At 36.3% G+C, this 26,682-nt stretch overlaps 8 protein-coding genes and 4 pseudogenes across 12 annotated transcripts; 6 read left to right on the forward strand and 6 right to left on the reverse strand.

The window, feature by feature from the left end:
* Nucleotides 1-266: 266 nt before the first annotated feature.
* srz-22 lies at nt 267-2,107 on the reverse strand (annotated as a pseudogene). The gene is made up of 5 exons: nt 1,958-2,107; nt 1,824-1,910; nt 1,485-1,778; nt 588-749; nt 267-542 (listed from the first exon to the last, which is right to left on the reverse strand). Coding segments are annotated over exons 1-5 (969 nt in total).
* A 1,586-nt stretch (nt 2,108-3,693) lies between these two features.
* On the reverse strand, nt 3,694-4,596 carry F58E2.8 (annotated as a pseudogene). The gene is given in 4 exon segments: nt 3,694-4,037; nt 4,118-4,277; nt 4,286-4,504; nt 4,507-4,596. Coding segments are annotated over 4 exon segments (813 nt in total).
* A 457-nt stretch (nt 4,597-5,053) lies between these two features.
* F58E2.4 (F-box domain-containing protein) lies at nt 5,054-8,004 on the forward strand. Its single transcript, NM_067951.3, has 6 exons — nt 5,054-5,268; nt 5,596-6,285; nt 6,330-6,572; nt 6,704-6,807; nt 6,861-7,635; nt 7,683-8,004. The coding sequence occupies exons 2-6, from the start codon at nt 5,602-5,604 to the stop codon at nt 7,941-7,943; spliced, it is 2,067 nt and encodes a 688-aa protein (NP_500352.1). The 5' UTR covers nt 5,054-5,268; nt 5,596-5,601; the 3' UTR covers nt 7,944-8,004.
* Nucleotides 8,005-9,094: 1,090 nt separating this feature from the next.
* Nucleotides 9,095-11,497, forward strand: F58E2.3 (DUF38 domain-containing protein). The gene is made up of 5 exons (NM_067952.7): nt 9,095-9,783; nt 9,834-10,070; nt 10,201-10,304; nt 10,354-11,137; nt 11,186-11,497. Exons 1-5 carry the CDS (start codon nt 9,103-9,105, stop codon nt 11,444-11,446), a joined length of 2,067 nt encoding a protein of 688 aa, NP_500353.1. The 5' UTR covers nt 9,095-9,102; the 3' UTR covers nt 11,447-11,497.
* A 211-nt stretch (nt 11,498-11,708) lies between these two features.
* F58E2.2 (TransThyretin-Related family domain) lies at nt 11,709-12,378 on the forward strand (the record flags this gene model as incomplete). Its single annotated transcript, NM_067953.1, has 2 exons — nt 11,709-11,957; nt 12,202-12,378. 2 exons carry the CDS (start codon nt 11,709-11,711, stop codon nt 12,376-12,378), a joined length of 426 nt encoding a protein of 141 aa, NP_500354.1.
* An 851-nt stretch (nt 12,379-13,229) lies between these two features.
* On the forward strand, nt 13,230-15,251 carry F58E2.1 (annotated as a pseudogene). The gene is made up of 3 exons: nt 13,230-13,542; nt 14,528-14,937; nt 14,997-15,251. Coding segments are annotated over exons 1-3 (978 nt in total).
* Nucleotides 15,252-17,312: 2,061 nt separating this feature from the next.
* srz-69 (Serpentine Receptor, class Z) lies at nt 17,313-18,891 on the reverse strand (the record flags this gene model as incomplete). The annotated part of the gene is made up of 5 exons (NM_001307280.1): nt 17,313-17,516; nt 17,573-17,734; nt 17,787-18,057; nt 18,103-18,203; nt 18,727-18,891. 5 exons carry the CDS (start codon nt 18,889-18,891, stop codon nt 17,313-17,315), a joined length of 903 nt encoding a protein of 300 aa, NP_001294209.1.
* A 167-nt stretch (nt 18,892-19,058) lies between these two features.
* srz-70 (Serpentine Receptor, class Z) lies at nt 19,059-20,678 on the reverse strand (the record flags this gene model as incomplete). The annotated part of the gene is made up of 5 exons (NM_067954.2): nt 19,059-19,262; nt 19,312-19,473; nt 19,865-20,126; nt 20,181-20,281; nt 20,514-20,678. 5 exons carry the CDS (start codon nt 20,676-20,678, stop codon nt 19,059-19,061), a joined length of 894 nt encoding a protein of 297 aa, NP_500355.2.
* Nucleotides 20,679-21,001: 323 nt separating this feature from the next.
* C09G12.5 (DUF148 domain-containing protein) lies at nt 21,002-21,425 on the forward strand. The gene is made up of 2 exons (NM_067955.5): nt 21,002-21,077; nt 21,127-21,425. Exons 1-2 carry the CDS (start codon nt 21,011-21,013, stop codon nt 21,378-21,380), a joined length of 321 nt encoding a protein of 106 aa, NP_500356.1. The 5' UTR covers nt 21,002-21,010; the 3' UTR covers nt 21,381-21,425.
* Nucleotides 21,426-21,677: 252 nt separating this feature from the next.
* Nucleotides 21,678-23,527, reverse strand: srz-37 (Serpentine receptor class gamma; the record flags this gene model as incomplete). The annotated part of the gene is made up of 5 exons (NM_001026145.1): nt 21,678-21,911; nt 21,959-22,120; nt 22,168-22,459; nt 23,230-23,333; nt 23,387-23,527. The coding sequence occupies 5 exons, from the start codon at nt 23,525-23,527 to the stop codon at nt 21,678-21,680; spliced, it is 933 nt and encodes a 310-aa protein (NP_001021316.1).
* Nucleotides 23,528-23,778: 251 nt separating this feature from the next.
* srz-55 lies at nt 23,779-24,232 on the reverse strand (annotated as a pseudogene). The gene is made up of 2 exons: nt 24,071-24,232; nt 23,779-24,015 (listed from the first exon to the last, which is right to left on the reverse strand). Coding segments are annotated over exons 1-2 (399 nt in total).
* Nucleotides 24,233-24,561: 329 nt separating this feature from the next.
* srz-82 (Serpentine Receptor, class Z) lies at nt 24,562-26,373 on the forward strand (the record flags this gene model as incomplete). The annotated part of the gene is made up of 5 exons (NM_001026144.1): nt 24,562-24,720; nt 24,998-25,107; nt 25,606-25,891; nt 25,942-26,103; nt 26,152-26,373. The coding sequence occupies 5 exons, from the start codon at nt 24,562-24,564 to the stop codon at nt 26,371-26,373; spliced, it is 939 nt and encodes a 312-aa protein (NP_001021315.1).
* Nucleotides 26,374-26,682: the final 309 nt, after the last annotated feature.

The raw sequence follows: 26,682 nt of genomic DNA on the forward strand, positions 1-26,682 counted from the left end.
CTTGGTACATCTAGTTTCATAAACCATAAAAGTGAGACAATGCAAGAAACAAAAAATCGGATATTTGTATGACATAAGTACAATTTTTGTATTTCTGGTCCTTTTTAAGCTCTTAATACTCCGTAGATTGTTAGCTTTAACAGCTCATATATTATTTTTGGTTTTATCAAAAAATGTTCAACTGATAAAAAGTGTGTCAGTTATTTTTTCATAGTGAAAATTTTATTGACATCTCAAATATTCGACGAAATAAGTACAGTAAAAAATTAAGTTGCAAGACATGGTGCATTGACCAGTTGTGTGTGGGCAATCGAATAAATCTGGGGATGCACAACGGGCTCCGCACCACCACATAGGACCCTTATAAACTTTTTCAATTCGAATGAAGACTTCAATGAATTTAAGTTTTTCTTGTTACATCCCAAATAGCACAGTTGTACCATAATAGGTGTTACGAACATGTCGGCTAGAGCGAAGAATAATGCGCAAGTGTAGAAGTCAGTATAATATGAGTTTATACCAATGAGCATCAATATCGGAGTCTTAATCACAAAAATAAAAGCACTCACATGTGATAAAATACTTACGATTTTAACAAAAGCTATAGTTATTGTCTGCCAGAAAATGCACTTTTGGGGTTTGTTCTCACGGAATGAGGGCAAATAAGCGCGCTTCCGAACACTAATTAGTATTGGGATATACAGAATGCTGGCAGCAAAACACAATATGAAGATAGTGTAATAGGATATCTGAAATAAGAATTTTTCAGAGCCTGGCACCTGCCTGAAACCTGTCCTTCACAAATTTCAAAATTTTTCATTTCTATCAGCTTGATAAAAATCAAATTAAAAAGGCGCGGATTTGAGGCAAAGGTCGCCTTAAGGTCAGGCAGGTAGGGAGGCGTTTTGACGCCTACATGGTAGCCCTAAGTAGTCTTCAAAAAATAATTTGTATCTACAAGAAGTAAAGGGTCTAAATGAGCTGAAGTCTCAAAACACCGGGGTGGGCCGTTCGGCAAAAATTTTTTTTGCAATTCGGCGAGTTGTCAATTTGTCGGTTTGCTAGAAATTTTCAAGTCCGGCAATGTGCCGGATTGCCAATTTGCCGGAAATTTTAAATTCCGGTAATTTGCCGATTTGCCATTTGCCGGAAATTTCCACTTTAAGCAATATGCCGGCTTTCCGATTTGCCAGAAATTATAAACTCTGGAAATTTTCCGATTTGCCATTGCCGGAAATCTTCACTTCCAGCAACTTGCCGATTTACCGGAAATTTCCACTTCAGGCAATATACCGGTTCCCGGAAATTTCCACTTCATGCAATTTGCTGGTTTTCCAATTTGCCAGAAGTTTCAATTCCGCCAATGTGCCGATTTTCCGATTTCCCGCAAATTAGGCAAATCGACAATTTACCGGCTTGCCGATTGCCGGAAGTTTCAATTCCGGCAATTTGTAAATTTGCCGCCCACGCCTTTTAAAACATACCAAACACCAGTCCACTATATGGATTCGTTTTTTCTGAACAATCGCCGAGTCCGATGCGAAATAATAAAATAAGGGAAATGTGTCTTTAAAAAATAGTAGCCAATATATATACTTTATATTCTTTTCAATAAACCTTTGCGCCTTCAACACACATTTCTCAGTTGACGGGAAAAAGTAGATAACGAATCTCTCAAGTGCAAGAAGGAATGTTAATAGGTGAAATACTTGGATAAGGGTGTAGAATAGTAGAAACAGGATGAAATTCAGAAAACAGGATGACAATATAATTATCACGTTGTAATCTTCATTTTCGTGGAATGGAATACTTGAATAGAAAACAGGCAAGATAATAACTAATAGCGATAGTAAAATGTAAGTAACCTTGATCATTTTGAAGAAAAGATTGATTATTGGAAATAGGAACGTCTGAAAATCTTTTTGGTTATTCACAAAAAAAGTCACCCAAACAGTACATTTTTATCCTGATTGCGATTGATGTTGAAGACATACACATACAATGGAAATAATACCAGAATGAGGACGCAAAAAATTAGAACAAAGAGAATATAGACGTATGCTATTTTGTCTTTATTGAGATCGTCGATGAAAGTGTTCAAATTCATAAGGTTGACGTTTTGCGGGGGCCGTTTTATGAAAAGTTGTTTGCCTGAGTTCGTTAGCAGGTGAATAGCTAGAGCCTCTTTGTTTTCCAGCTCTGCGCCGCCTTTTTGAAAATCTGCAATCTCCTAGAGAACTGATACAAAAGACAGTGGAGGAAGGGGTCGAAAGTCTACAACATGTAAAAACTACTCTACGTTCATACAATGGACAGAATACATAGGATCAAAGTTTGAAAGCTCACCTTCTTTCAATAACCTGAATGGGTGGGCGGCAAACAATTTTTCCGGCAAATCGGCAAATTGGCAAATTGCCGGAATTGAAATTTTCGGCAAGTCGGCAAATTGCCGGACTTGAAAATTTCTAACAAATCGGCAAATTTCCGGAAGTGGAAATTTCTGACAAATTGCCATTTGCCGAATTTGCCGGAAAAATTTTGGCAAATTGTTGTTTTGCCCCTTTTTGGAAATTTCAAAATTTCAATTTTAATCGGCAAATTTGTACGCATCGTGTGATTGTTTTTTTGAGAAGTAAGCAAATTCTATGAAAATATATAAAGAAAATGGGGGAAAAATTAAAAATGGAACAGTTTCAAGTGTTTCCGTCTCATATAAAATCCCTTAAAAACTTCCGGCAAATTGATGTTCGGCAATCGTGAAATCGGCAAGTTGCCAAAAATCAAAGTTTCCGACAAAACGGCAAACTGGCAAATCGGCAAATTTGTCAATAAAAAATTTGCCGAATGGCTATTGCGCCCACCGTTGGGTCATACTGAGAATCTTCAAAATATAAAAAAAAAACTACTGTACGTTCATAAAATGAACAGCGAATTTAAGATATAGTTTCGAGGTCTCACCACCTTTCAATCAACTGAAGGTATTTTGTTGCACAGTAGAAACAAAAAACTGATTTTCATTCAATCTTTCATTTCAATTAATTTTTCACCTGGGAAAATGTAGCAGCTTTATACATGTGACCGATAATTGAAAATCGTAGGACTCAAATTTCCAGGGGCTTCCAAAGGCCAAATTAAGACAGATGTTTTTTTTCAATTAAACTGTTAAAATAAACATTTTAATAATATCATTTAAATATTATATAAAATCAAGTTAAAGTTATTATCTAGCAGGGTTAACGGTTGAGGAATTCTCAGTCACTAAAATTACTTTGACAAATGTTTTCCAACCGAATCTCACTGACGAATGTTTAATCCATCGTTTACTTCCCAGATATGCAATTTGAATGACCAGAGGAGTTATGATCTTATTTATGAAACTAATCATTAATGTTACACGGAATAATTATTCTTAAAACCAAAACCAATCCATATGAAGGTAATCTGAAATAAATTTTCAAAGGATATAAATGATTCTAATTTTAGGTGTGGAACAGGGGTGAACGGCAAACTATTTTTCCGGCAAATCGGCAAGTTGCCGGAATATCAATTTCCGGCAGATCTGCAAATTGCCGGAATTCAAAATCTGCCAATTGCCGGAACAAATTGGCAAGTTGCCGAAATATATTAGGATGTCATGAAAGTCCTGTCCTATTTTTTAATCATTTATTTCTCGAAGCAAACTCCAACAAGAAATCAGTTATACGCCCCATCATGATCAACAATGTCCTACCAACGTTGAGGTAACTTGTGGATCCCCTGCCTGTAGAATCCAACAGACAGGGACTATTGCTTGATCTCCGTTTTGAAATTTTCTCTTGGTATGGAAGCTCTACCTTGAAGGGCAAGAGCCAGATCGGAGAAAAGCCAATAATCACTTAGAGCAATGTCAGGAGAATTCGGTGGTTGAGGGAAAATCACTTATCCATATTCTGTCAGTTCCTGCACCACTTGTTTTGCAACATGTGGTTGAGCGTTATAATGTTGGAAATATACTTTCTCCTCCTGTAAGGCTGAACGATTGACTGCTGTTTTCAATTTTCGTAGTTGTCTTGAGTTGGTCTCTCCGGTAATAAATTCACCCTCATGTAACCAGTAGAGGAGATCATCCACCACCCACCAAAAAGAGAGCATACTTTTTTTTTTGGGTGAAGGCTGAATTTCGGAATATCCTGTGGGGTTTGTCATTCTTCAATCCATTGGGCTTGCCTGTGGTGGTTAGCGCACAACACCCACTTCCCGTTTCTAGTAATAAGCCAGCCCAACCAACGGTCACTGCGTGGAGAGTGAGGAGATTATATGAAATTTCAACTCGGCGGCCAAGGCTGGAACTGGTCAAATAATGAGGTACGAATCAAACAAGAACTTTACTCATGCCGAGCAATTTCAAGCCATCTGATATGAAGCTATGAGAGACACCAAGCATGCTTGCAAGCTCACGGGTAGTTTTAAGCGGATCCGATGCAACACTGGCTTATAGTGCATTCAAATCCAACTCATGTGGTCTTTTGAGCATTCCTTTTCAATCAACGAAAAGTCGCTATTTCCGAAACGATCAAATCATCTCTGTATGGTTTTATACGAGGGGGCATGTCCCATATTCCTTTGTTGATAATGGATTCATATACCAATGCATAATACTCGATACTTGTCTTATACCATTAATCATCCAAGTGTCATATTTGGGAAGTAACAGACGAAACGTCACTACACTGCTCACTTCATTCAACGTGAAAAAGTTCGTCAAAGTGTTATTAGACATGCATTCAACCGTGAATCCATATTCTACAGCTATTGAGCGATTTTAGTTTTTTTTTTTTGAAACTATCTTTGTCTGATAGTAAGCATTGAATTTTGCAAAAAATTTTAAAAAGTGGGGCGGAGCGTAGCTTCCACAAGCCGCACAGTTTTTTTCTCTGCCCCTTTTCTAATGCTTAGCTACGCTCCGCCCCACTTTTTGTGCGACAAAATTTTTTGCAAAATTCAAGGATGAATAAATCCATTTTCACAGTAATTGTTTTTAGTTTCCAATTTCCCATAATTTTAATTTTTCCACAGTGGCGTTTTCAAACAACAATCCTCACACAACACTGTTCTCTATTTCTCTATTGCTTTTCCTCGTCTCTCGTCTGTTTCTCCCTCTCTGTTCTCCACCATAGTACTTCTTGGACAAATCTCTGTCAGTTCAAAATCATTTGCTTGGGATTTGAAATTTCTACCAGTTTTCCTATTTATTATGCCGATAAATAAGTGAAAACAATAAAACATAAGGTATGTGGCAAATTTAGAAAAGTATGATGTTTTTTATCAAGTTCTTTATTTCTTCCGGTTTCAATTTCAGTATTGCATAAAAGTTTTGACAAGTAACAAAATTGAAGTGATTAAAAATTCATTCAAACTGTGGAGCTGCGTCAAAGTAATCGTTTCTAACATGACCTAATAGAGAGCGTTTGCATTTCTTTAAAAGGTGTTTAAAAGTTTAAAAAGCTTCATACTCATTTTTGAGTTCGACCGAGAAACAAAATTAGGCTGGCGCTACTTCACATACAAAAAAGAAAATTCTGAACTAGTAAAATCTAATTTGGAAAAAAATTACAGATTACAATGGCCAATGCATTCAAGCTGTTCCCCACAAGAGACACAAATTACCTTGAAGCAACATATGTGCACCATGATCTTAATGTTGTCTGGTTAAAGCTCTCTTTTCGAGTTCCCCTCGAAACACTTTTTCTGGAGTATCGTCAACAAGGCGGACACACTCTGATCTTATCTCGTCAGGTTTATGAGAACATACTTGTGCGGGATACCGACTTCATGTCCGTGTTTTGCAATGATTTGCAAGCCATTTTGGAAGATTCTCCAGCAATCGAGAGATTTTTTGTGGAATTGAGCCCTTATTATTGGGGCAAGGAAGATTTCGATAAAAGAATGTCAGCGTGGTCTCAATCAGTTCAGTTGTACGATTGGCTTGTAACGTTTTTGGACGACCGGCAGGAAGAACTTAAACTTAAACTAGTTTCGTTATGTGAATTCACCAGTCTTCAAATTCTCTCGATTATTCGACTCATCAGTTCAAACTATCTGGAAACTATCAAATTGACCTTCCGAAAGAATGATGAACAGCTAGAAAGCAATTTTCAAGAAATTCTTAAGACGAAACAATGGAATAATGCAAAAGCTGCATACGTTAAAGGATGCTGCACACCAATTGCAAGCATTTTACATTTTCAAAAAGCAACCGTTCAACTAGATATATTATCTATCGATGACTTGCGTGTCCTCAAAGAGGTATTTCAATATAATTCCTGACTAACAACATGGTTATTATTCAGCTGGCCACTAAAGGAACACTCAACATTTTCAAAATTCGGTTTCATAGCATCGCCGATTCAATAACTGACAACAGCCTGATCGAACTTTTTGGAGAATCAAAACATTCTTTTTTATGGGAATGGAGCATCAATGGAATTGATAACCGCGAAATTGAATGCATATATTCGAAAACCTATAAGGAGTTTTCCATATTCTACTCAGAAGAATATCAAAAACTAGGCCATGGGGTGCCGGAAAACAATGTGAGTACATGACTCCAAATGCTGATAAGGAAGCCCAATAGCATTGACGCGCACTTTCACCTGCTAGTTAGCCTGCCAAAACTGAAATTGTTTTTTTTTTTTTAAATACGAACTTTAAATCTTAATTACAGAAGTCAGAAGAAACCACGCTTTGCACATCAGAACATTCCTCAAAAGTTTTGCAGAATGCATTGCTCATGAAAAATATTCTAAACCACCTAGAACGAAAAGACATGTACGGTTTTTTTAAAAACTTAAAGCTGGCTTAGCAATCGATTTTATTTTCAGCTGCCGACTTCAAAGAACCTCGCGCAAAATTCACGAATCTATTGCCAATCTGAAGCCTGACTCCAAAATAGTTGCACTTGAAATCTCTTTGGTCAAAATTGAGTGCGTAACTGTCAATGTATTCCACAAGATGGGCGTGAAAAAATTGATATATGAAAATGTTGGTCTGAGCAATGTAGATCCCACTGCAAAATTGATCACGGCAATGGAAAGACATAATCAAGGCGTATTCGGAGAAGAAATATGCTTTGCACATGGTAGATGGCAACTGGGTTTCAGCCTCTCAGCATTTGCAGTTGATTTGATTCGGAATTTAAAAGATCAAAAATCTGAAATTCAAGAACTTTGGTTGGATTTTTCTTTAACACAAGCACGATTACGAGAACGACCCGATAAAGAACATATAAAGATACTTGTACTGGCAACTAGACAATTACTAGACGTTATTTCGAGCGCTGGAAAAACTTTGGATCGCCAAATCCCAGTTAAAAAGTTGAGTATTCAAGCATTGGGTCATAAACCCTTGTTGCAAATATTACCGTTGTTAAACCCCGTCACCCTGAAAACTATCGAAATTCAAAAATCGGAAGTCATTATGGCCAAGAAACCACTCAATTTAAATAAAGTTGTTCAACTAGACCAATGGAAAAACGCAGAAGAAGTTTTGATAAAATCGATTACTGCTCCAGGCCAAATTCAACATTTTTTACACTTTGTGGTAGCAGAGGTGAATTTAGAGTCGATTTCAATGGGAGATGTTCTTGAATTAAAGAATGTGAGTTTAGGTATTTGGCCTACCTGTTTAAATGTACGATTTTTCAGGTATTCCAACAGAACTCGAACAAGCTCAAAAAGTTTAAAGCTTTCTTCGAAAACAGTGATATTGATGAGAGAATCTATGACGACCAATTTCTTGGATTTCCTTATAAACGACCTGAAAATCCATCGACAAATCTACCGAGTGTTTGGTTTGTAAGAATACCGACATCTACTGTTCTTCACATTTTATATTATAAAAATCGGAAAATGATTTCCTTCTCCCGTGTATCAAATTCATCCGTACCCAGTGACGCTTTGATGTGAACTATTTATTATTAATGAATTGAATAAACAAAGAATCAGCTATAAAATGTTTTTTTAAATATACATGTTTTACATATACATACATATACATTCTACATGAATTGTTTTTCAACACAAAACAGTTTTGGCCGAATCGGTGCTCGTCGTCGGATGAAAAATCACGTTAGTTTCAGAATTTTTAGAGGTTCCAAGCTAATGAAGTAATGATTGTGGGGGTATTTGTAGCCCAAAAAAGATGTCGATTAAAAAAAAATCAGTTTATGATGTGAATATTAAGTTTTCTAGCATTTGAAACACACTCTTAAAAAACACTAACACAGGACCATATTCCAGCTGAGCATTTCTCAAAAGATACCATAAATTTCGATTCCTGTCCCTGCTTTTTTTCTAGTCTTGATGTTGCATGTTTCTCTTTTGAAAAACAATGAGCAATATGGCCTGTTGCTATTTCTTTCCCTTTTTCTCTAATTCCCCGTTGCTTTTACTAGTCTCTTGTCTGTTTTCCCCCCTCGCTTCTCCAACATAGTTGACATAATATCTTTATTATTTTTGTTTAGTTTTTGAAAACTAAAATGCTTCTACTATTAATTGCATTAAAAATTAATTCCATGTCAAAAAAAATCGTATCTGTTTTGGTTAGATAAAACCTAAGGAAAAAACATGCCACTGATAACTTGTATTCTTCAATCTCTTCTTTTATCTTTCGTTCCCATATGACTCATATCAGCAATATGGGATATGTCATAATTTGTGTCACAATACTTCTTGTCTAAGTGTTTTGGCCCCACCATTCGGACAGTTTCTCCGCCCTTTTTCTTATGTATTTATAGCATCTCCGGTGGACTGCTTTTCATCTTTTTTACAATAAAGTTCTACTACCTGACCCAAAGCCTTCTTTAATAGTTTCACTTCAACATTTTTGAATTTTTTTTAAATTTTACCGCATTCTGGCAAATTTTCGATGATTTTAACAATAAGCAACTTATATAATGATAAAACTGAGTTTTTTTCTGTAGCTGTGGTTTCGAAAAAGTTTAGTTTTTTATCCCTATTACTAATCTCCGGCGCTACCCAAAAATTAATTTCCTCACAACCAAATCTGTATTTACAATTGCAACGTTTTCAATCACTACCTAATTTCAAAAAATTTCAGATTCCAATGTCTCATGTACTCGATCTATTCCCTACGAAAAATATAAAAAACCTAATCGGATTCAAACTAAATCACAAACTTGATTTTGTCGGATTAACGCTATATTTTCAATCTCCCGGGGAAACAGTCTCGTTAGAGTACCACCAAAAAGGCGGACACACTTCTATCACATCTCACGAAATTTACGAGAAACAACTTGTGCGAGATTCGGAATTTATGTCAGTGGTTTGTAAGAGTCTGAAAGTCTTTTTGAAAAGTTCCCTATTAATAAAGAAATTAGATCTGGAAATTAGTCAATTGGATTATGAGGAATTGGATAAGCGAATGTCAGCAAGCTCACAATCAATACAATTCTACGATTGGTTCATTCAATTTTTGAACAACCATCGGACAGGGGGACTGAAGCCCAAACTGATTTCTCTGCTGGGATTCACAGGCTATCAAGCTCTTTCAATTTTTCGACACATAAGTTCAAACCACCTAGAAATAATCAACTTGAATTTCCGAAAAGAGGATACAGAGATAGAAGAACATTTCCAAGAAATTGTAAAAATGAAGCAATGGAAGCATGCAAAGTATTTGCACCTTGAGGAATGCTGCACATCCATCGAGAACGTCCTACATTTTCAAGGAGCAAATTTCAAAGTTGATGTGATATCTATTGATGATTTGCAATTGATGAAAGAGGCATGTTTTTAGGAATTGAAAATTCATTTAAATAAAATATACATTTTTAGCTATCAACACATAGTGCAACTTTGAAATATTTCAATATTTCTTTCAATAACGCCGCGGACTCAATAACTGATGAAAGTTTGACAGGTCTATTTGGAAGCCCTAAGAAGCATTCATTGTTTTCATGGGAATGGAGCATTGATGGGAAAATTGAATGCTCCTTTTCAGAGTTCGATAAAAAGTTTTCCATATATTGCCCAAAAGCTTGTGAAGAATTACGAAATGTACAGAGCAGTAAAGTTAGTTTATTGGTTGTGTATTGAGCAATGAAGGGCTAGCCAAAGTGGAGAAGCTTTTTGAAATTTTTAATTTTTTAAAAAGAAAAATCTGAAAATTTTCAGTTTTTGAAAATCGGTTTTAGTTTTTCAGGAATTGGAATGCACCTCGCTTTGCACATCAGAACTTTCAATTAAGGTCCTGCATAATGGATTGCTCATGAAAAATATTCTAAGCCATCTTGGGAGGCTTGATATGTATGCTCTTTGAGATTGGATGATATCTGCAAATATATTTATTTTTCAGCTGCCGCCTTCGAAGAACTTCGCGTGGAGTTCAAAAGTGCGTTGACATTATCAAACCTGACGCAGAGATAATTGCGATTGAAATTAATTTGATCAACGTTGAAAACGTATCAGTCAGCATATTCGATAACGCAGGAATCAAAAAAGCGACTTACGAACCTATTGATCTTACGACCAGTTATCAAGATCACGTTTCAAAAGTGATACAAAAAGTGGAGAAACATCGGAATGGATTGGTTGAAAGAGAGTTGTGCTCCGTGAATAATCGTTGGCAACTAGGCTTCAGCCTCTCCAAGTTTGCTGATGATTTGAAATTAAACATGATTGCTCAAAAATCTGAAATTCAAGGAGTTCGGCTGGATTTTTCTCTTACAAAAGCAAATTCGCGACCAGGCTCCAATAAGGAACATGTCCTGCTTTTCAGGCTAGCTGTTGCACAGTTGTTGGACGTTATTTCTACAACTCTACAACAACTGGACAACCAAATTCCTGTGAAAAAATTGAGCATTCAAGTATTGAATCAAGAAACCTTAATACAACTGCTATCACTATTGAGGCCCTCATCGCTGAAAACTATAGAGATTAGAAAGCTGAAAAATGATATCATTTCCAAAAAATCGCTGAAACTAAATGAAGCTGCACAGTTGGACCAATGGAAGAATGCAGAAGATATTTTGATTGAGGTGCTGACAGCTCCTGGACAAATTCAATATTTTTTGCATTTCGTGAATACAGAGATCAATTTGATGGCAATTTCAATGCGAGATATATTTGATTTGAAACATGTGAGTTTGTTGAACAAACTGAACTAATATAATCCCAAAAAATTTCAGACATTCCTCCAATCAACTACATTCAAGAAATTCAAGGCTTCTTTCGATAATAGTGATATTGACGATCAAATCTATGATGAACAATTTTTGGGATTTCCCTATAAACGACCTGAAAATCCATCGACAAATGAACCGAGTGTTTGGTTTTTGAGAATGTCGGCTTCTACTGATGTTCTTCATATTTTATATTATGAACACCGAAAATGGATTACATTTTCCCGGGTAGCAAATTTATCGGTGCCCAGTGATGCCTTGATGTAAAATTGTTACTGAATAAACACAGCTATACATTACTTTGAATAAATATGGATTTTTCTACAAAACTAAGCACATTTTATTAGGTTCCGAAATCTATTTTCCTTCCGAACCCAAATGTGAAATTAGAGTTTAAAATTCCGTCTTTATTTACTTCCTGAATCAGAAATTTTTCAACTTCCTGCTGTTATCTGTTTACTGTTTCACTGATCTCGATATCTCCTATAAATAGAAGAGGCGACTAAAGCAGAAGATCATTTACCACAAGATGATCACTCTCATTCTATTCCTCTTAATAATTTCTTACTCCCGACAACTGGTCGCTGAATCGGAAATCGTGGATTTTGTTACAGCCGGATCAGACTATAACTACAGTATAGACTTCACTGGCGGAGAGAAGACAGTGGGAATAAGAAGATTGCTAAATGGCGATGACGATGACAAATGGCAATTCTATCATTTCTGTGCAAAAGCTAAAAGCGCGAATAAGAAGAATTGCGGATCGTGGGTTGACGGAGTAAGTTTATTTTTTCATGGTCAACCGTAGGTATGAGTGTCAGGCGCAGTTTCAGGGACTTACGCCTGTCTCCAACCTGCCCGGTTCACGACGGCCTCTTGCCTCATTTCTACATACCGGCTTTAAATCAAACGTTTGGTGTCTGACTTTTTTCTGGTTCCGCCCCGCACTATACAGAAGGCGCGAGGCAGGCGTTTTGGAATTTGCATGGAAGCCCTAGTCAACCAAACTTAAACATTTTCAGAAGGGTAACAAAATCAAAGGAGAAGTAACCCTCAAAGCAACTCTCAAGGGCAAGAATATCGTGATGAGTCCAGTTTTAGTTAGAGATGAAGCACGTTATGCAAGCATCTTCGAGGACTCGGAAGATCAAACTTCTATCGTCCAGCTTCGTGTTCGACCTCCATCGCCTCTGCATTGAGGGAAGAAAAATATTAACAAATGATTCAAATTAATAAATAATTTAAATTGTGAATTCAAAAAACTATTATCTTCTGAAATAACTTTTGAGTTCATATTAACTTTTGAATAAGATTAAACTGAAAATTCAAAGCTTGAACGGGAAAATGTCCAACTTTAATTGACTTTAAAAGCAAATTGTGGTTTTGCATTTTTTTTTGTTGGAAATTTCAGAGTTTCAATTTTAATCGTCAAAATTGTACGCATCCTATGAATGCATCTAATTTAAAAAGTAAGCAAATTCCATGAAAATCACTAAAGAAAACGGGAACAAATTTCAAAAAGGCACAGTTTTAAGTGTTTCCGTTTTATAAAAATCCTTCTTAAAACCATCTCCAAACGGCAAATCGGCAATTTGCCGAAAATGTAAGTCAAAATCGGCAAACTAGCAAATTGTCGGAATTGAAAATTTCCGGCAAATCGGCAATTTGCCGATTAGGGAAAATAAATTGGCCGCCCACCCCTGATCTGTCTATCGCCCATAAACGTTTTTTTTCCCAAACTTGAACCGGCATAACTATTTTTGAAAATATTTCAATACTTTTCAATACGAAATTTGATAGCTTCGGCCAATTTGGGTTTAAAAAAGCAATGATCCAGATTTCGGTACTCCATTTTTCAAAATCGAAGGTGAGCAATGTTCTAACTACTAGAACACGGAAGACATTGCAAAAACAAAAAAAAATGTCTACAGCTCATTATTTTCACGTCTGAAATTGAAAACAAACGTGAGAACGAAATTAACTATTCTCAGAAATTCTGTCAGAATCAGGTGAAAATTTTCAGCTTCACATTTCTATTGAATCATAAACCATGGCAGGATGCGTGGTTGATACCAGCTATTTAGCATCTCCGGATTTCATGGTGCTAGCCTCCCATTGTATATCTTGCCTAGAGATTCCTGTATCAATTTTCGGTTTTTACTGTATAATATTCAAGACACCGAAGGAAATGATATCGTTGAAAGGATTACTTTTAAACTTGCACTTCTGGAGTACTCTGTCTGACATTTGTATTAGCTTTATTGGTATTCCATATATTTACTACCCAGAAATCGCTGGGTATGGATTGGGTCTTGTGAATTTATCTGGATTTTTGTATTATCTTGGTCTTAGTTTACTCACTGGTAAGGATTTTTATTAGTTAAGTGGAAACGTGGCCTGTCAGACTTTGAGGAGGATTTCTGGCAGGCGGTTTGGTATGACTAAAGGGTGTGCGGCAAACAATTTTTCCGGCATAATTGGCAAATTGCCGAAATTGAAATTTTCGGCAAACTGCCGATTTGCCGAATTTGCTGGAAAAAACTGCAATTGCCGAAGAGTTTCGGCAAATTCTGGTTTTGCACATTTTTGCTGGAGATTTTGGACTTTTATTTTTAATCGACAAAATTGTACGCACTCTATAAATGTTCCAACATATATTTTGAAAAGTGAGCAAATTTTATGAACATTTCTAAAGAAAACGGGAAAAGAATTTCAAAAAGGCACAGTTTTAAGTGTTAATCTTAATTATAAAAAAAACACCTCACACCCCCCTAAAAACATTCGGAAAATTGATATACTGCTTTAGGCAAATCAGCAATTTGCCAAAAATAAAAGCTTCCGGCAAATCAGCAAATCGGCAAACCGGCAAATTGACGGAATTGAAATTTCTGAAAAATCGGCAAACCGGCAAATTGCCAATTTGCCGATCTTGCCGGAAAAACAGCAATTGCCGAAGATTTTTTAAAAAATTCGGCAAATCAACTAATTACCGGTTTGCCGATTTGCCGGAAATTTTCAATAAAACTTTGCTCGAAAAATTGATGGTAAGGTTTTAGAAGATATTTTTAAAGTTCAGAAACACTGTCCTTTTTTGAAATTTTTCCCCGTTCTCTTTAGATGTTATCATCGAATTTGCTGAATTCTCAAAATAGATGTTGGAACTTTTATAGGATGCGTAATTCTAAAATTTCCAACAAAAAAATGTGCAAAACCACAATTTGCCGAAATTTTTCGGTAATTGCCGGTTTGCCGATTTGCGCGAAATTTTCAATTCCGCCAACTTGCTGATTTGCCGGAAAAACCCCCTCTGATTTAAGCCTTTTTGCTCAAGTCAATAGTTTTTTTCAGCAACGGTCGCATCGACTTTTGCAATATTCGAAGATCGCTACGTGAAACTTTCCGAAGAGAATACTCTCTGGAGACGATATTACAGGATACCATGCCTTTTCCTCGTCTACTTCTCAGTCCCATTCCACTTCTTGCCTCCATTTCTGAATATTCCGGAGCAGGAGCAAGCTCGTCTTCATGTTATGAAAGCTCTTCCATGTCTGCCTCCATTTACATATAACAATAATATGATGTTTGTGGCAAGCATCGATCTAAAAATTCCATTTATCTGCTTGGTGTTTAGTTGCATGTTTTTTACTGGTGCAACTCTAACTTTTCTCGGATTAACTCTGAAAAAGTTGGCATCCATCAAAACTCGCTCAGCTTATTCTACGAAAACAATAGAATTTCAGAGAAAACTGATAAGAGCAGTCACTCTTCAAATAGGCTCGCGGAAAAATTTGAGATTAATTCAAAAAAAAACTTGCAGACCGCCTCAACGATAATAATTCTGCTAACCCCAACTCTAATAGTCATTTTGCTCATAGCTACCCGGTATCATAACCAGAAGCTAAATAATCTGGTCCACTTGATCTTGTCGGTACACGGAATCGAATCTACTATTGTGATGGTTTTGGTTCACAAACCATATCGAGAGATCTGGACCTCGAGGTGTTTGACAGGCGAGAGACACAGAGATATGCGTGCACATGTTGGATGTGTTAGGAACTACGGTTTAAGCTAACTAAAAATTTATTTGAATGAAATTTTTCATTTTTTACTTAGTTAGTTTCTCAAAATAAGTCAATTATTATTTGCCGACCTTATAATTTTTGCTTCTGAGTTGAACAATTAGAGGCTCCACAAATACAAATGCATTTAAAATCTCTGTTGCACAGAAAGCGAACTTGCTTGCGGATGAACATATGAATGTTGACTACCTATTAGTATCTTGATAAACTTTTTGAACTTTAACGAATTGGCCAATTTTTGTTTGTTGCTTATCAAGTAGCATATTTGAATAACACAAGGTGTCATCAACAAATAATATTCAATCACCGTAAAAGAAGCATTATTTTCTTAATTGAAATAGACAATGAAAACCAGAACTGCCTGAAAAAAGGTCGGAATGACCTAATATTAAAAATTAGAAATTTTTTAAAAAATTTTCTAAATTTCACATGATTTTTTGAAAACTGATAAATCTCAGTTTTCACATAGTTCCTATTAGAATAACCGCCAATTGAATTCAAAAATGAAAGAAAGAAAGCTCACAAAACATACTTTGTATTCGCGTGGTGTCAGGCTGTCCCATCGCTCCACTGCACACGGAAGGCGAGAAGATTTCTTTTTAAAGACTTGTGACATCACAGCGCATTTAAATAATTTTGCAGCTAAGTGATGGGACAACCTGGCACGACGTGTGTATTATGACTTCATTAGAACACCTACTAAGTTTATTGACCCTCCGAGACCTGTCAGCAAGAGAATGTACTTTTGTAGTTGACCCTGATAAAGGGAAAATGCTCGTTTCCTTCCAAAAATTAACATAAAAATGTGCAGAATGCTGGCAAGAACAATGAGAAAACAAATAACATAAAAGTCGGTCAAATCTTTTGAATTTCGATAATAAAGTTTGATAAAATAATAAAAAATTTGTAGAAGAAATAGTATCCAGTAAAAATGAATAAATTTCCTGTACATTTTTCGATGAATTGTCCGCATTTTTGGCTCGAGTTTTGGGAAGAGCCAAACCATGAAGACTTGAACTGATAGAAGAAATATGAACACGTGGTATACTTGGGTTATGATATAGATGGAAATACCAAATATATAAGAGGTAATTCTATGTTGGGTTGTTGTAATGCATCGTCAAACGTTACAATTGGCCTACTCTCATTTTTATTTTTAAATTCATTTTTAAAATGATGCCAACCGAACAGAATTTGAGAAATAAACATGAAAAGCAATAGGATTGTCACAATTCTCACAGCATTGAAAATGTGATTTGTTATTGGAAACAGGAGGTCCTGAAGGAAATTGAAAAAGCTCAAAACAAAAAAAAATTAAAATAGTATTATACCCTTTTATCACGATTCCGATTTTTATTAAAAGCGTAAACATAAACTAAGTGACCGAGAAAATACACGGAGCCCGAAATATTATAAAACCAAAACCAGAACACATCTTGATCGGAAATATATGATGATAAAAGACTTTGGTTTGTTGAGTTCATAGTTTCTAGCAAAAATTAGCGGAATTGCAACAGACCTTTCCTCCAGACAGGTGAAACAAAAAACTATGAAAATGTCTTATTTCAATCAATCCGCAAAATTATTTGAAAATGTTATAATTCAATTTGTACGTCAAAACTATTCGAAAAAGTTATAATAACCCCAGATTTGGTAAAATTTTGTAACTTAGACGGTAATTTCAAAAAAGTTAGTCTCCATTCGAACAAGTTTTAAGTCATTTCAGGGCCGCCATACACCTTTAAAGATTGTAAAAATCCTCCAGAAGACTATATTTTAGATGTATTCGTTGAGTGGACTACACTCTATCGTTTTCAAAAGTACTGTAGCACATGTGTGCTTTGTCATTACTGCAACTCTTCTAAAATTGTTTCTCTACACAAATGCGTAGGATAATATACGATTTCAGAGATCGTGTTAGGAGACCGTGTGGGGTCCAGTAAAACACTGTTAATATTAATATTTATTTAGTGTGCGTATTCAACTTACATAAATGTTCATCAATTCGTAAATTTTTGTGATTGTTGTCGAATCAAAATGTGATTTTTGTTTGGTCACTTTAAATATAGCCTCAAAACTTCTGTAATTTTTTTGCCGTCCACCGTGTAGATTTCGCCAATGTTGCAAATAATATACACTGTTTCAATAATAAACGGAGTCGTGAGACCTTCGACACAACCAATAACAACAATTAAAACATATAGTGAAAACTGACGGAGAAAAATTAGATAAATAATGGTGAAGAATGGTATGTAGATCTGAATATTGGGTGATAATTTTTTCTTTCATATTAATAAACAGGCAACAAACTTACCGCTTTAAACACCACTACTGTAATTGTTAGCCAAAATACGTATATGTAAAGGTTATTCAGTTGAGTCGACTCTAAGTACGCGAGCTTTCGAATTTTATTCAAAATCGACAGATGCAACAACGCAGATAACACTGAACTCATTGCCATGCAAAATAAAATACTCTTAATCAAATAGAAAAGTTAAAAAAAAAAGGTCAATACATTCTCTACTCACTCCAAAAACATAATCCAACGCGGACTTTGACACTGTGCAGCTTATTCCCACATAGATGCCTAATTCCGTAAGCACCAGGAAAATATACAGAATCCAAGTTTTATAAAGCAATACTTCTCGAGCTGATGTGACATATTGCGCAAAGTTTGGGAACATATGGCCCGACCATTTTTCAACAGCAACTAAAAACACTACAATGTTGAATGCTTGGGCAATAATGAACAAGAAGTAGCATATTAAGATAATTAGGAGTTTTATGTAACCAAATTTGCTGAATTGAGAAGAATTTTTCGGTTTTATAGGGTAATGACTTTACGGCTTATTGGCTATAATTACACTGGCAGTTAATGGTATGAATAGATAATAAAATGTTTTGACCATTGCAAAAAGTCTTATGATCACTGGGTAGAGTTTGTCCTGGAATTTATTGGTTCAAGCGCTAAGTTTCTATGATCCCTAGGCTTAAGGCCCCAGCCCCTAGTCGGCCCCTAGAATTTGTTAGGCAGTTGGACTTAGCCGTCTAGTCATACCACTCTAGGACCATCGGTTTAAGCCAATAGCTGTAGCCCTCAGACTTAGGCCCACATCCCCTCCTTAGACTTCACCCCCAAGCCTTAGGTCCCTAGTCTCAGGCCCCTAGTTTTATTCCCATAACCTTAAGTTTCTAGTCTTACACTTTTAGCCTATGGCCCCTACCCTGATGCCCCTACCCATAGGCTACTAGCAATGCCCCCTACTAAGTCTAATAGTTAGGCCAATAGCCAACGACCCAATAGCCAACGGCTCATAAGCCTTGGCCGCCTAGCCTTTGCCTACTAGTTAGGGTATTAGCCTTACACCTCTAGACTTCGGTGTCTAGCTTCAGGCCCCCAATTTCAGGCCGTTAGAATAAGCTTCCCAGAAATAGGCTTACAATTAGGCACTTATGATCATGAGGTACCTTTTGATCTTGCTCTTCATTAATTTTGCAAATATACTTGAAAATCGGGAATACTAGTAAGTAACAGAACATCAACATTGAAAATAATAACATAAAAATGAAATTCACTGAATCCGGAATTTGCAATGACGAATCATCAACCACGGTTGAATCGCTAAAATTCATAGTTTTGTGAAGAACTAGAAATTGTCGATTTAAATAAACAAGTGTAGAGCTCACCTGGTTGACAGGTGACTTTTCTGCAGCTACGTATAGAGAGTTTGTGAATTTTGGTGCCTTTTTCGGTTAGCAGGCAACGACTGATTTTCTTAAAGTCTCCAAGTTCAATACATCTACTTCAAATAGAGCTTCAAAAATTCCCTGATTTTTCTGCCGTTAATATTGTAGATTTTGTCAATGTTGCAAACAATATACACAGATTCAATAATAATGGGAGTTGTGAGACCTCCAATAATAGCAATTATGTATACTAATAATTGAATCGAGAATTGAGGGAGAAACAATATAAAAATTATAGTGAAAAGTAATATGTAGATCTGAAAATTGTTCAGAAAATTGATTTTTAAATTTTTCGAGGCAACTTACCAATTTAAAAACCACAACAGTAATTGTCAGCCAAAATATGTATGTGTAAAGGGTATTTAGCTGAGTCGAATCCAAATACGCGAGCTTGCGCATTTTTTTCATAATTGGAAAGTGCATCAACGCAGATAACATAGAAAACAGTGCCATACAAGATAATATAATCTTAACTTGAAATGTTCATAGATAGGATTTTTTCCCAAGCGCTACTGACGCTATTTAGGCTTAGGATTTTCCGGTTTTTTTGATTTTTCAGGGGTTCCTCTTTAGGCTTAGGCTTAGGCTTAGGCTTACGCTCAGGCTTAGGCTCAGGCTTAGGTTTAGACTTAGGTTTAGGGTTTCGCTTAGTCTTAAACTTTGGTTGGCGGGGGAGGGAGAGAGAAAAAATATATTCCTGTTTTCATTAGAAAAAAGAAAGAAAACTAGAAAAAAGACACAGAATGAAAGTCTTATAAAATACCAAAATTGCCTGAAAAAAGCAACAGAACAAAAAATAGTGTAAAAAAGTTTTGCCGGGTTGCCGACGTCTGGGAACGGGAACGAGAGTTGTACTCACCCCATGAACATATCCCACTGTATCCTTTGCTTTTCCGTTTCCGACAGTTCGCCTTACCACAACTAAAATACTCAATTCCTTAATCACGTGCACAATATATAAAGCCCAAATTTTATCAAGTAGGCTATTCCGAGCTGATGTGAAATAGGGCTCGAGTTTTGGGAAAAACGTGCACAGGCATTTTTCAAGAGCAATGGAAAATAATAGCAATTCAAATGTTTGATCAATTATGAATAAGCTATAGAATATTATGTTACGCAATCTGAATAAATGAAAATGTATGTATTATTTTATTTGTATAGAATTCAGATCTTACGGGGGATATTGAAGGAATAAAACGACAATCAAAGCGATGAAAAAGTAATAGGATGTTCTTACCATCCAGAAAAAATGTTTGACAGTTGGGTAGAGTTTGTCCTGGAATTCAAGAAATTGATTGGTCATAGGTTAGCTCTTTATTCTGCCACCTTGAAGCTTTCAGACTAAGAATCTTAGCCGTTAAATTACGTTTTTAGCCTGAGATCCTTAGCCTTACATACCGTCAGGCGATTAGGATTAGTCATTCAGCCACGGTTCGTAGTCCTGGGTTTTTAGCTCTTAGCCTTACACATCTAGCTCTACGGAATTAACCTTTTAATCTTGAAGCTACCTTTTTGTCTTGCTCTTCGTTAGCCTTGCGTGTATACTCAAAAATCGGTAATAAAAGTACGTAACAGATCATCAACACCGAAAATAGGAACAAAAAGCTGACATACACTGATATCGGAAGACTCCCTGTCAAATCATCGACTCCGGTGAGATCGGAAGAGCTCATAACTTTATAAGAAAGTTCATAGCTATATAAGCTTAGTATGATAGAAGACGTCGATATGTGCAAGTTAATACTTCACCTGCTTTCATACGACCACAAAAACTCTGACCAAAGTTTTATCCCAGGTTCCAACTTTATCCTAGGTTCAACATTTTTGTGATAAATCAGATGAAATGTGAAAAAAACAGGTACGGTATATACATAGATGATTCATTATTGAACACTAAAAGTTTAACCATAAAAGGATCCCTTCCGATTTCGGAGTTTTATCGAGCGTCTATAAACTTTTGCTTGGTATAAAAGTTTATACATCGTTCCCCGATTTTTTAGTAAAGATGTTCAAGCAACTTTTCCTTTTCTCCGCTTTTCTTCTCGTATTGCTAGATGCTTCCACTCCAGCAGGTAACTCGAAACTCTAACTCCTGACTCAAAAATTCCCATATCTTTTCAGTCCCATCAAGAGAAAGCGTAGTAGCCGGTCTTGTTGCCAATGGGCTCAAGAAGGACTTGGTGGAGAAGATTCTCGAGTTGAGAGAGAAGTACAATACGGAGATCATCAAGGCGAATGCATCGGGCAATCAAAAACTAATGCAGGCCACGTGGAACAAGCATCAGGAGTTGTACCATAAGTTGTTCGCAAAGGTGACCAAGGAGCAGAAGGAGATTTATGAGAAACTCAATAAGCAGTACCATCTTTACTTTTGATTTTGTTTTCTTGGGGAAGGCTAATAAACTTTATTAATTGTTATCTATATCATGTAAGAACGGAGTCTTAGAAAGTAAATTATATTTTCTTAAAATTAAAAGTATTGCCTACATCGGAAGGAATTTTGAAAACCAGTGCACAATTGAAATTCCACATTTTCCATAATTCTCAGTTTAAAAAAATTTGAAAACCAGTGCACATTTGAAATTCCATATTTTCCATAATTCTCAGTTTAAAAAATTTATATCCATGCAAAATAATGATAATCGCATCATTTATTCAACTCAAACAGTTTCTCAAAAGTTCAGTGGCTCAACAGATACTTCTCCCATATTAAACAAAACTCTAAGAAACCGCCTCACACTAAACGAGGTGAGCAAGATTCTCACATTCCGTCTGTTGCTGCTAATATACGAAACTTGTATGATGAGCGGTGTTGCGTAGATATCGTAATGCAACGTGGAGATTATAAAGCTGAAGCAATATACATAGTCAAAATATAAGTAACTGATGAACTCTTTTATGAAATGCTGAAACACGAAAATTTGTTGGAAACTTGGAATTGGAGAGCTTATACAATTTTGAAAACAACCACAACGATGCTCTGCCAGAAAATGTAGATATGTGGGGAGTGAAACTGAGCTGACGTTAACTGCGATAGCTTTCTAACACTGATGAATATTGGAATATATAACACCGCAGAAGTCCAGGCGAGAAAATTTGTGAGTAAGAAAACCACCTGGAAACATTACAAATTACTTGAAACATCAGTAACCTCCCGCTCACCAGGTACACAATTTCATGGGTATACCATTTTTGTATATCGACTGTGACGTTTGCTAAAAACCAGAAAATTCCGAGTATTAAATCTTTCATCACAAATACGATGTACAAAATCCAAGAGCGTCTGATCAGGTACTGTTGCGAGATCTTTACAAAATTTTCCGCCGATTTTGTGAAATACATGATGAAACGTTCAAAAGTCTGTAGAAATATCAAAAAGTGGAAGACTTGGGTGATGACGTATAGGCAATAGTGAATGAACCATTCTGCGTAGTGGAAAAGTTCACCGGTTTTTCTGGAAAAGGTTGGGGAAAATCTCATTTTTTTAAATCTATGATTTTATTAATCTGGCATCGACAATACGTTTACATCACATTTGGTTCTTGAGCGAACATTGAGAACAGGGATGGGCGGCAATTTTTTTCGGCAAATTGCCGGTTCGACAAACTTGCCAGAAATTTTCAATTCCGGCAACTTGCCGATTTGCCAGAAATTTACAATTCCGGCAACTTGCCGAGTTGCCGGAAATTTTGACATTGATAGCGGACATTGAGAACATGGATAGGCGGCAATTTGCCGTTCGGTAATTTTTATCCGGCAAATTGGCCGTTTGACAAATTTGCCGGAAATTTTCAATTCCGGCATCTTGTCGATTCGCCGGAAATTTTATTTTTAAATATTCTCATAGAGTTTGCTTGTTTTTCAAAATAGATGTAGGAGCATTTATAGCATGCGTACAATTTTGCCGATTAAAATTGAAATTCTGAAATTTCCAAAAAAAAAGTGTAACACCACAATTTGCCAAAAATATTCGGCAATTTCCGTTTTTTTTTCGGCGCATTCGGCAATTTGCCGGTTTGTCGGATTACCGAAAATGTTATATTCCGGCAATTTGCCGATTTACCAATTTGCCGGAAACAATCGTTTGCCGCCCACCCCTGATTGAGACCAATTTTGGCTAGACGTTTCTGTCCAACACAATTTGTCAGAACATTCTCGTCGAACTGTTATTTATGTACTATAGGCGCAGAGTAGGCCTAGGTCGTCCTTTAGGGTTTAACTTACAAGTTTTCAGATGCCATAGACCCAAATAATATTTGCATCAAAAACAAAACATTCGTGGTCCTGACCATTTTGTAAAAGTGACTGGTGATAGGAAATAGTGCTGTCTGATAGTAAATAATCATCATTTTTTAATTAAAAAAAAAATAGAAACTCGTACTTTTTCATCAACTTTGCGGTTTTCCTTGAACACGTACACATAGAAGAGATAAAACGAGAAAAGGCACGCTAGGCCAGGGTAACTGTATTCAAAATCGAATTGTTTGAAATAAAAAGTCGGAAATTTTGTGGCGTTTTTCATGAAGTTGGGATGAGGAAACAAAATAATAAACCTCGAAGTTGACTGGTAGCCAGACAAAAATACCCGCTCGCAGGTGAATTATCTAGTTTTGCAGCCTGGGTGCGGCTTTAGGTTCAAATATCTAATCCTAGAGAGCATGTACATAATTTATGCAAGTTTGGTTCTGAAGTGACACCAGTTTTTAATTGAACTACATGATTTATTTTTCACTTTATGTTTTTGTCAAACAAATATAAACATACAGACAACAGTTAGAATCCGTGTGGCTCCACAGTCGGACTAGACGTTACATCAAATACAACGACTGTCAAGAACTGTCTCAAATTGGTCGATTTTAACAAGGTCTTCATATTCCGACGGTTACATCCCAAGTACGCGATTTGCACGATAAGTGGTATTGTGAACAAGTCCAAAATCACAGAAGAACTCACAAAACCATAAATTGAACACACATCGCGGGCGAAATCGGCAAGAGGTAGAATCAGCATCTGAGGGGAGGAAGTTCAGTTTTGAAATTGGAATGCCTGTCAAGAAATTTCTCACCGACTTGAATATGAAAACTATAAATGTCTGCCAGAAAATGTATCTTTGCGGAGTATTAAGCTGCACGGATGCTAAATGGGAATGTTTCAGAACGCTTAACATTATAGGAATATAGAGAACTGCAGATATGAGTAAACCCGTGTTGAGATAGCAGAATACAAGCTAGAACATATAAAATGTCAAAACCACCAACAAAGGTCAACTCACCACGTGCTCACGCTAGGGATTTGCCGAATGTGCCGAGAAATGTTTGCTATGTTATATTCATATTAACATATTAATATCATTACTAAGCTTCAAGGTACTATGGAATCGAAATCTCCAAAGAAAAAAAAATCACCTGTCTTCCAAGAAAATGAAATCAATAGTTTAATGAAATAACGCAGAATTGCACGAATATGCCCTTGTGCAACTTTTTGCATTGAAGCAGATGAAAATTTTGAGTTGAAAAGTTTTTCTCCTTTTCCTTTCCACATGCCAACTTTAAATTGATGAACGACACATATGAGGGCTCTAATACCACTAGTAGTTTTGTGGATTCAACAAGTTACGAAGTAAAGCTGGTATTTGTTGTAATTTTTGGAATCTACTTAATAATCTATCCTTTTTACGTATATGCCTACAAAATCAACAGAGATCGGGATAAAAAGGTATTTTCTTTGAGTTTTATCTTTTTTGAGTTCCTATCATTTTTTCTAGGGCTTCCATGCATGCTGCAGCCTGCCTGCCTTGCGCCGCAGAAAGAACCACCTTTCACGCTATGTGGTGTTAACACGAAGCCTTTGACTTCTCGTCATAGTGCAGAAATAAAGCAAAATGCCGGCGTGAGGCGGGCAAGTTGGAGGCATGCGTCAGGGCCTGAAACGGCGCCTGCCTCCCATGGAAGTCCTAATTTTTTTTCTAATTTGCTACATATAATTTTCTCAGATGTTGTTATTCCCGACTGTACAGCATTTTTACAAAATGGTCAAAGCTGAGTATATTTTGTTATTTTCTATAGTAATCTACCATATATTGTTAGTTGCGTTTCCTGGAGGGTAACGTTTACAGTGTATTACAGGGGTGTGAGGCAAAATTTCCGAGTTTGTCGCACACATCACAAATTTTAAACACGACTGAAACGATTGACTTTGTTTCGAAAATTCTAGTAAAATAACATAAAATTGAGGTATTTTTAATTTAATACAGGAAGACCAAATGGATTCCCGCCGCGAGCCGCGAGCCGCGCCTGCTGTATAGTGCGGCGAGGAGCCCGAAAAGTGTCGGCCGCGGCGAAAAAACAACCTTTCGCAACATGTGTGACTTTTCGTCATTGTGCAGAAATGAGGCGAGGGTCAGGCAGATGGGAGGCAAGCGTGGCCTGAATCCGGCCTGCCTCCCAAGGAAGCCCTAGTGCTAAGAATTCAATAACTTTGATTCTCCAAATAATATCAAAAAATATCTCATATGTCCGAGTTTGACAAGCTCGGCAAATTTTGAAATTTTACGCACACCCCCGCTGTACAAGTTTCAAAGTTTCATGTTTCAACTTTCAGCACAGTTGTTCTATTTCCCTTATTTTTTCTAGTTTATGGTCTAGCGTGTGCCCTCTATGATTTGATCAAAGCATTTCATCTGATAACATTTCTTCTATCTTTTCAACGATGTCTTGTATTCTTTTTCCCTAATCTAGGAAAGCTTGTTGCAGTTTTCCAGAAGCAATTTTTTAAATATATTCGTTTATTTTATCTAATATGTTTTGGGACTGAATTGATAATGTATTTCTATAGTCCTACGATTTGGTCTAAATCAAGATGGACAACGTTTGAATTGTACTCCGTTGTTAGTTAATTCCAAGTAACGACATTTTTAACGGAAATATGAACGTTCAGGCTAGCGCAATTGTTCTCTATATCATGCAATTGTTGTCTACACTATTTTACATTCCAATACTAAGAAGCGCTCGAAGAAATCCGTATGTAACCTCTGGCCATTACTATTCGCTGCAGAAGTATATCTATTGGCAGACACTGACTTCGCTAATTCTTGAATCTGTAAGTTCATAGAAAATTTACTCTGAATAATTTAATTTTTTATCAAAGTTTACGATTATAATGTGCATTCTCATCTATTTATCTGGCCTATCCTTCAGTGAAATTATGCTTGCTATTGTGCTAGCGAATATTATCATAACTCCGTTAACTATTCAAGTATCTTATCTGGGAAGTAAAAAGTGGATTGTATACCCGTCGGGGAATTTGAGCTTGAAGAACTTTATCAATGTAGTCTTCTCGATCAAGTGTTCTTCAACTGTCAGCCCATAACACTAACAGTACTGCATGTTGCAGATCGAACTACTAATTTTGTGATTGTTCATTTAAAGATGGAGTAGTGTGAATGGGGATTTTCTTTCAAAATTCTCAAACTGATTCTAAATGACAAAATACCACAAAAGAAGAACGAAAAAAATCGATTAAGTTTGAAAAAATCGGTTGATTTTGGCGAATTTTCAATTGTGACCAATCTCCTCATTTGAATTACCGCGCTTTTGTCCGCGCCACACTTCGTAGAAATGCATTTGCGCTATTTTCTTCATTCCCGACGTGCGACGTGAAATCGTGTTTTTTCCCCAT

This window comes from Caenorhabditis elegans, chromosome IV (genome assembly GCF_000002985.6).
Source record: "Caenorhabditis elegans chromosome IV".
Lineage (NCBI taxonomy): Eukaryota > Metazoa > Nematoda > Chromadorea > Rhabditida > Rhabditidae > Caenorhabditis > Caenorhabditis elegans.

Coding starts and splice junctions, on each gene's coding strand:
- F58E2.3 (NM_067952.7), top strand. CDS start 9,103: ATGTCTCATGTACTCGATCTATTCCCTACGAAAAATATAAAAAACCTA. Junction 9,784..9,833: donor ATTTGCAATTGATGAAAGAG/GCATGTTTTTAG, acceptor ATACATTTTTAG/CTATCAACACATAGTGCAAC. Junction 10,071..10,200: donor GAAATGTACAGAGCAGTAAA/GTTAGTTTATTG, acceptor TTAGTTTTTCAG/GAATTGGAATGCACCTCGCT.
- F58E2.4 (NM_067951.3), top strand. CDS start 5,602: ATGGCCAATGCATTCAAGCTGTTCCCCACAAGAGACACAAATTACCTT. Junction 6,573..6,703: donor ATGGGGTGCCGGAAAACAAT/GTGAGTACATGA, acceptor TCTTAATTACAG/AAGTCAGAAGAAACCACGCT. Junction 7,636..7,682: donor ATGTTCTTGAATTAAAGAAT/GTGAGTTTAGGT, acceptor ACGATTTTTCAG/GTATTCCAACAGAACTCGAA.
- C09G12.5 (NM_067955.5), top strand. CDS start 21,011: ATGTTCAAGCAACTTTTCCTTTTCTCCGCTTTTCTTCTCGTATTGCTA. Junction 21,078..21,126: donor AGATGCTTCCACTCCAGCAG/GTAACTCGAAAC, acceptor ATATCTTTTCAG/TCCCATCAAGAGAAAGCGTA.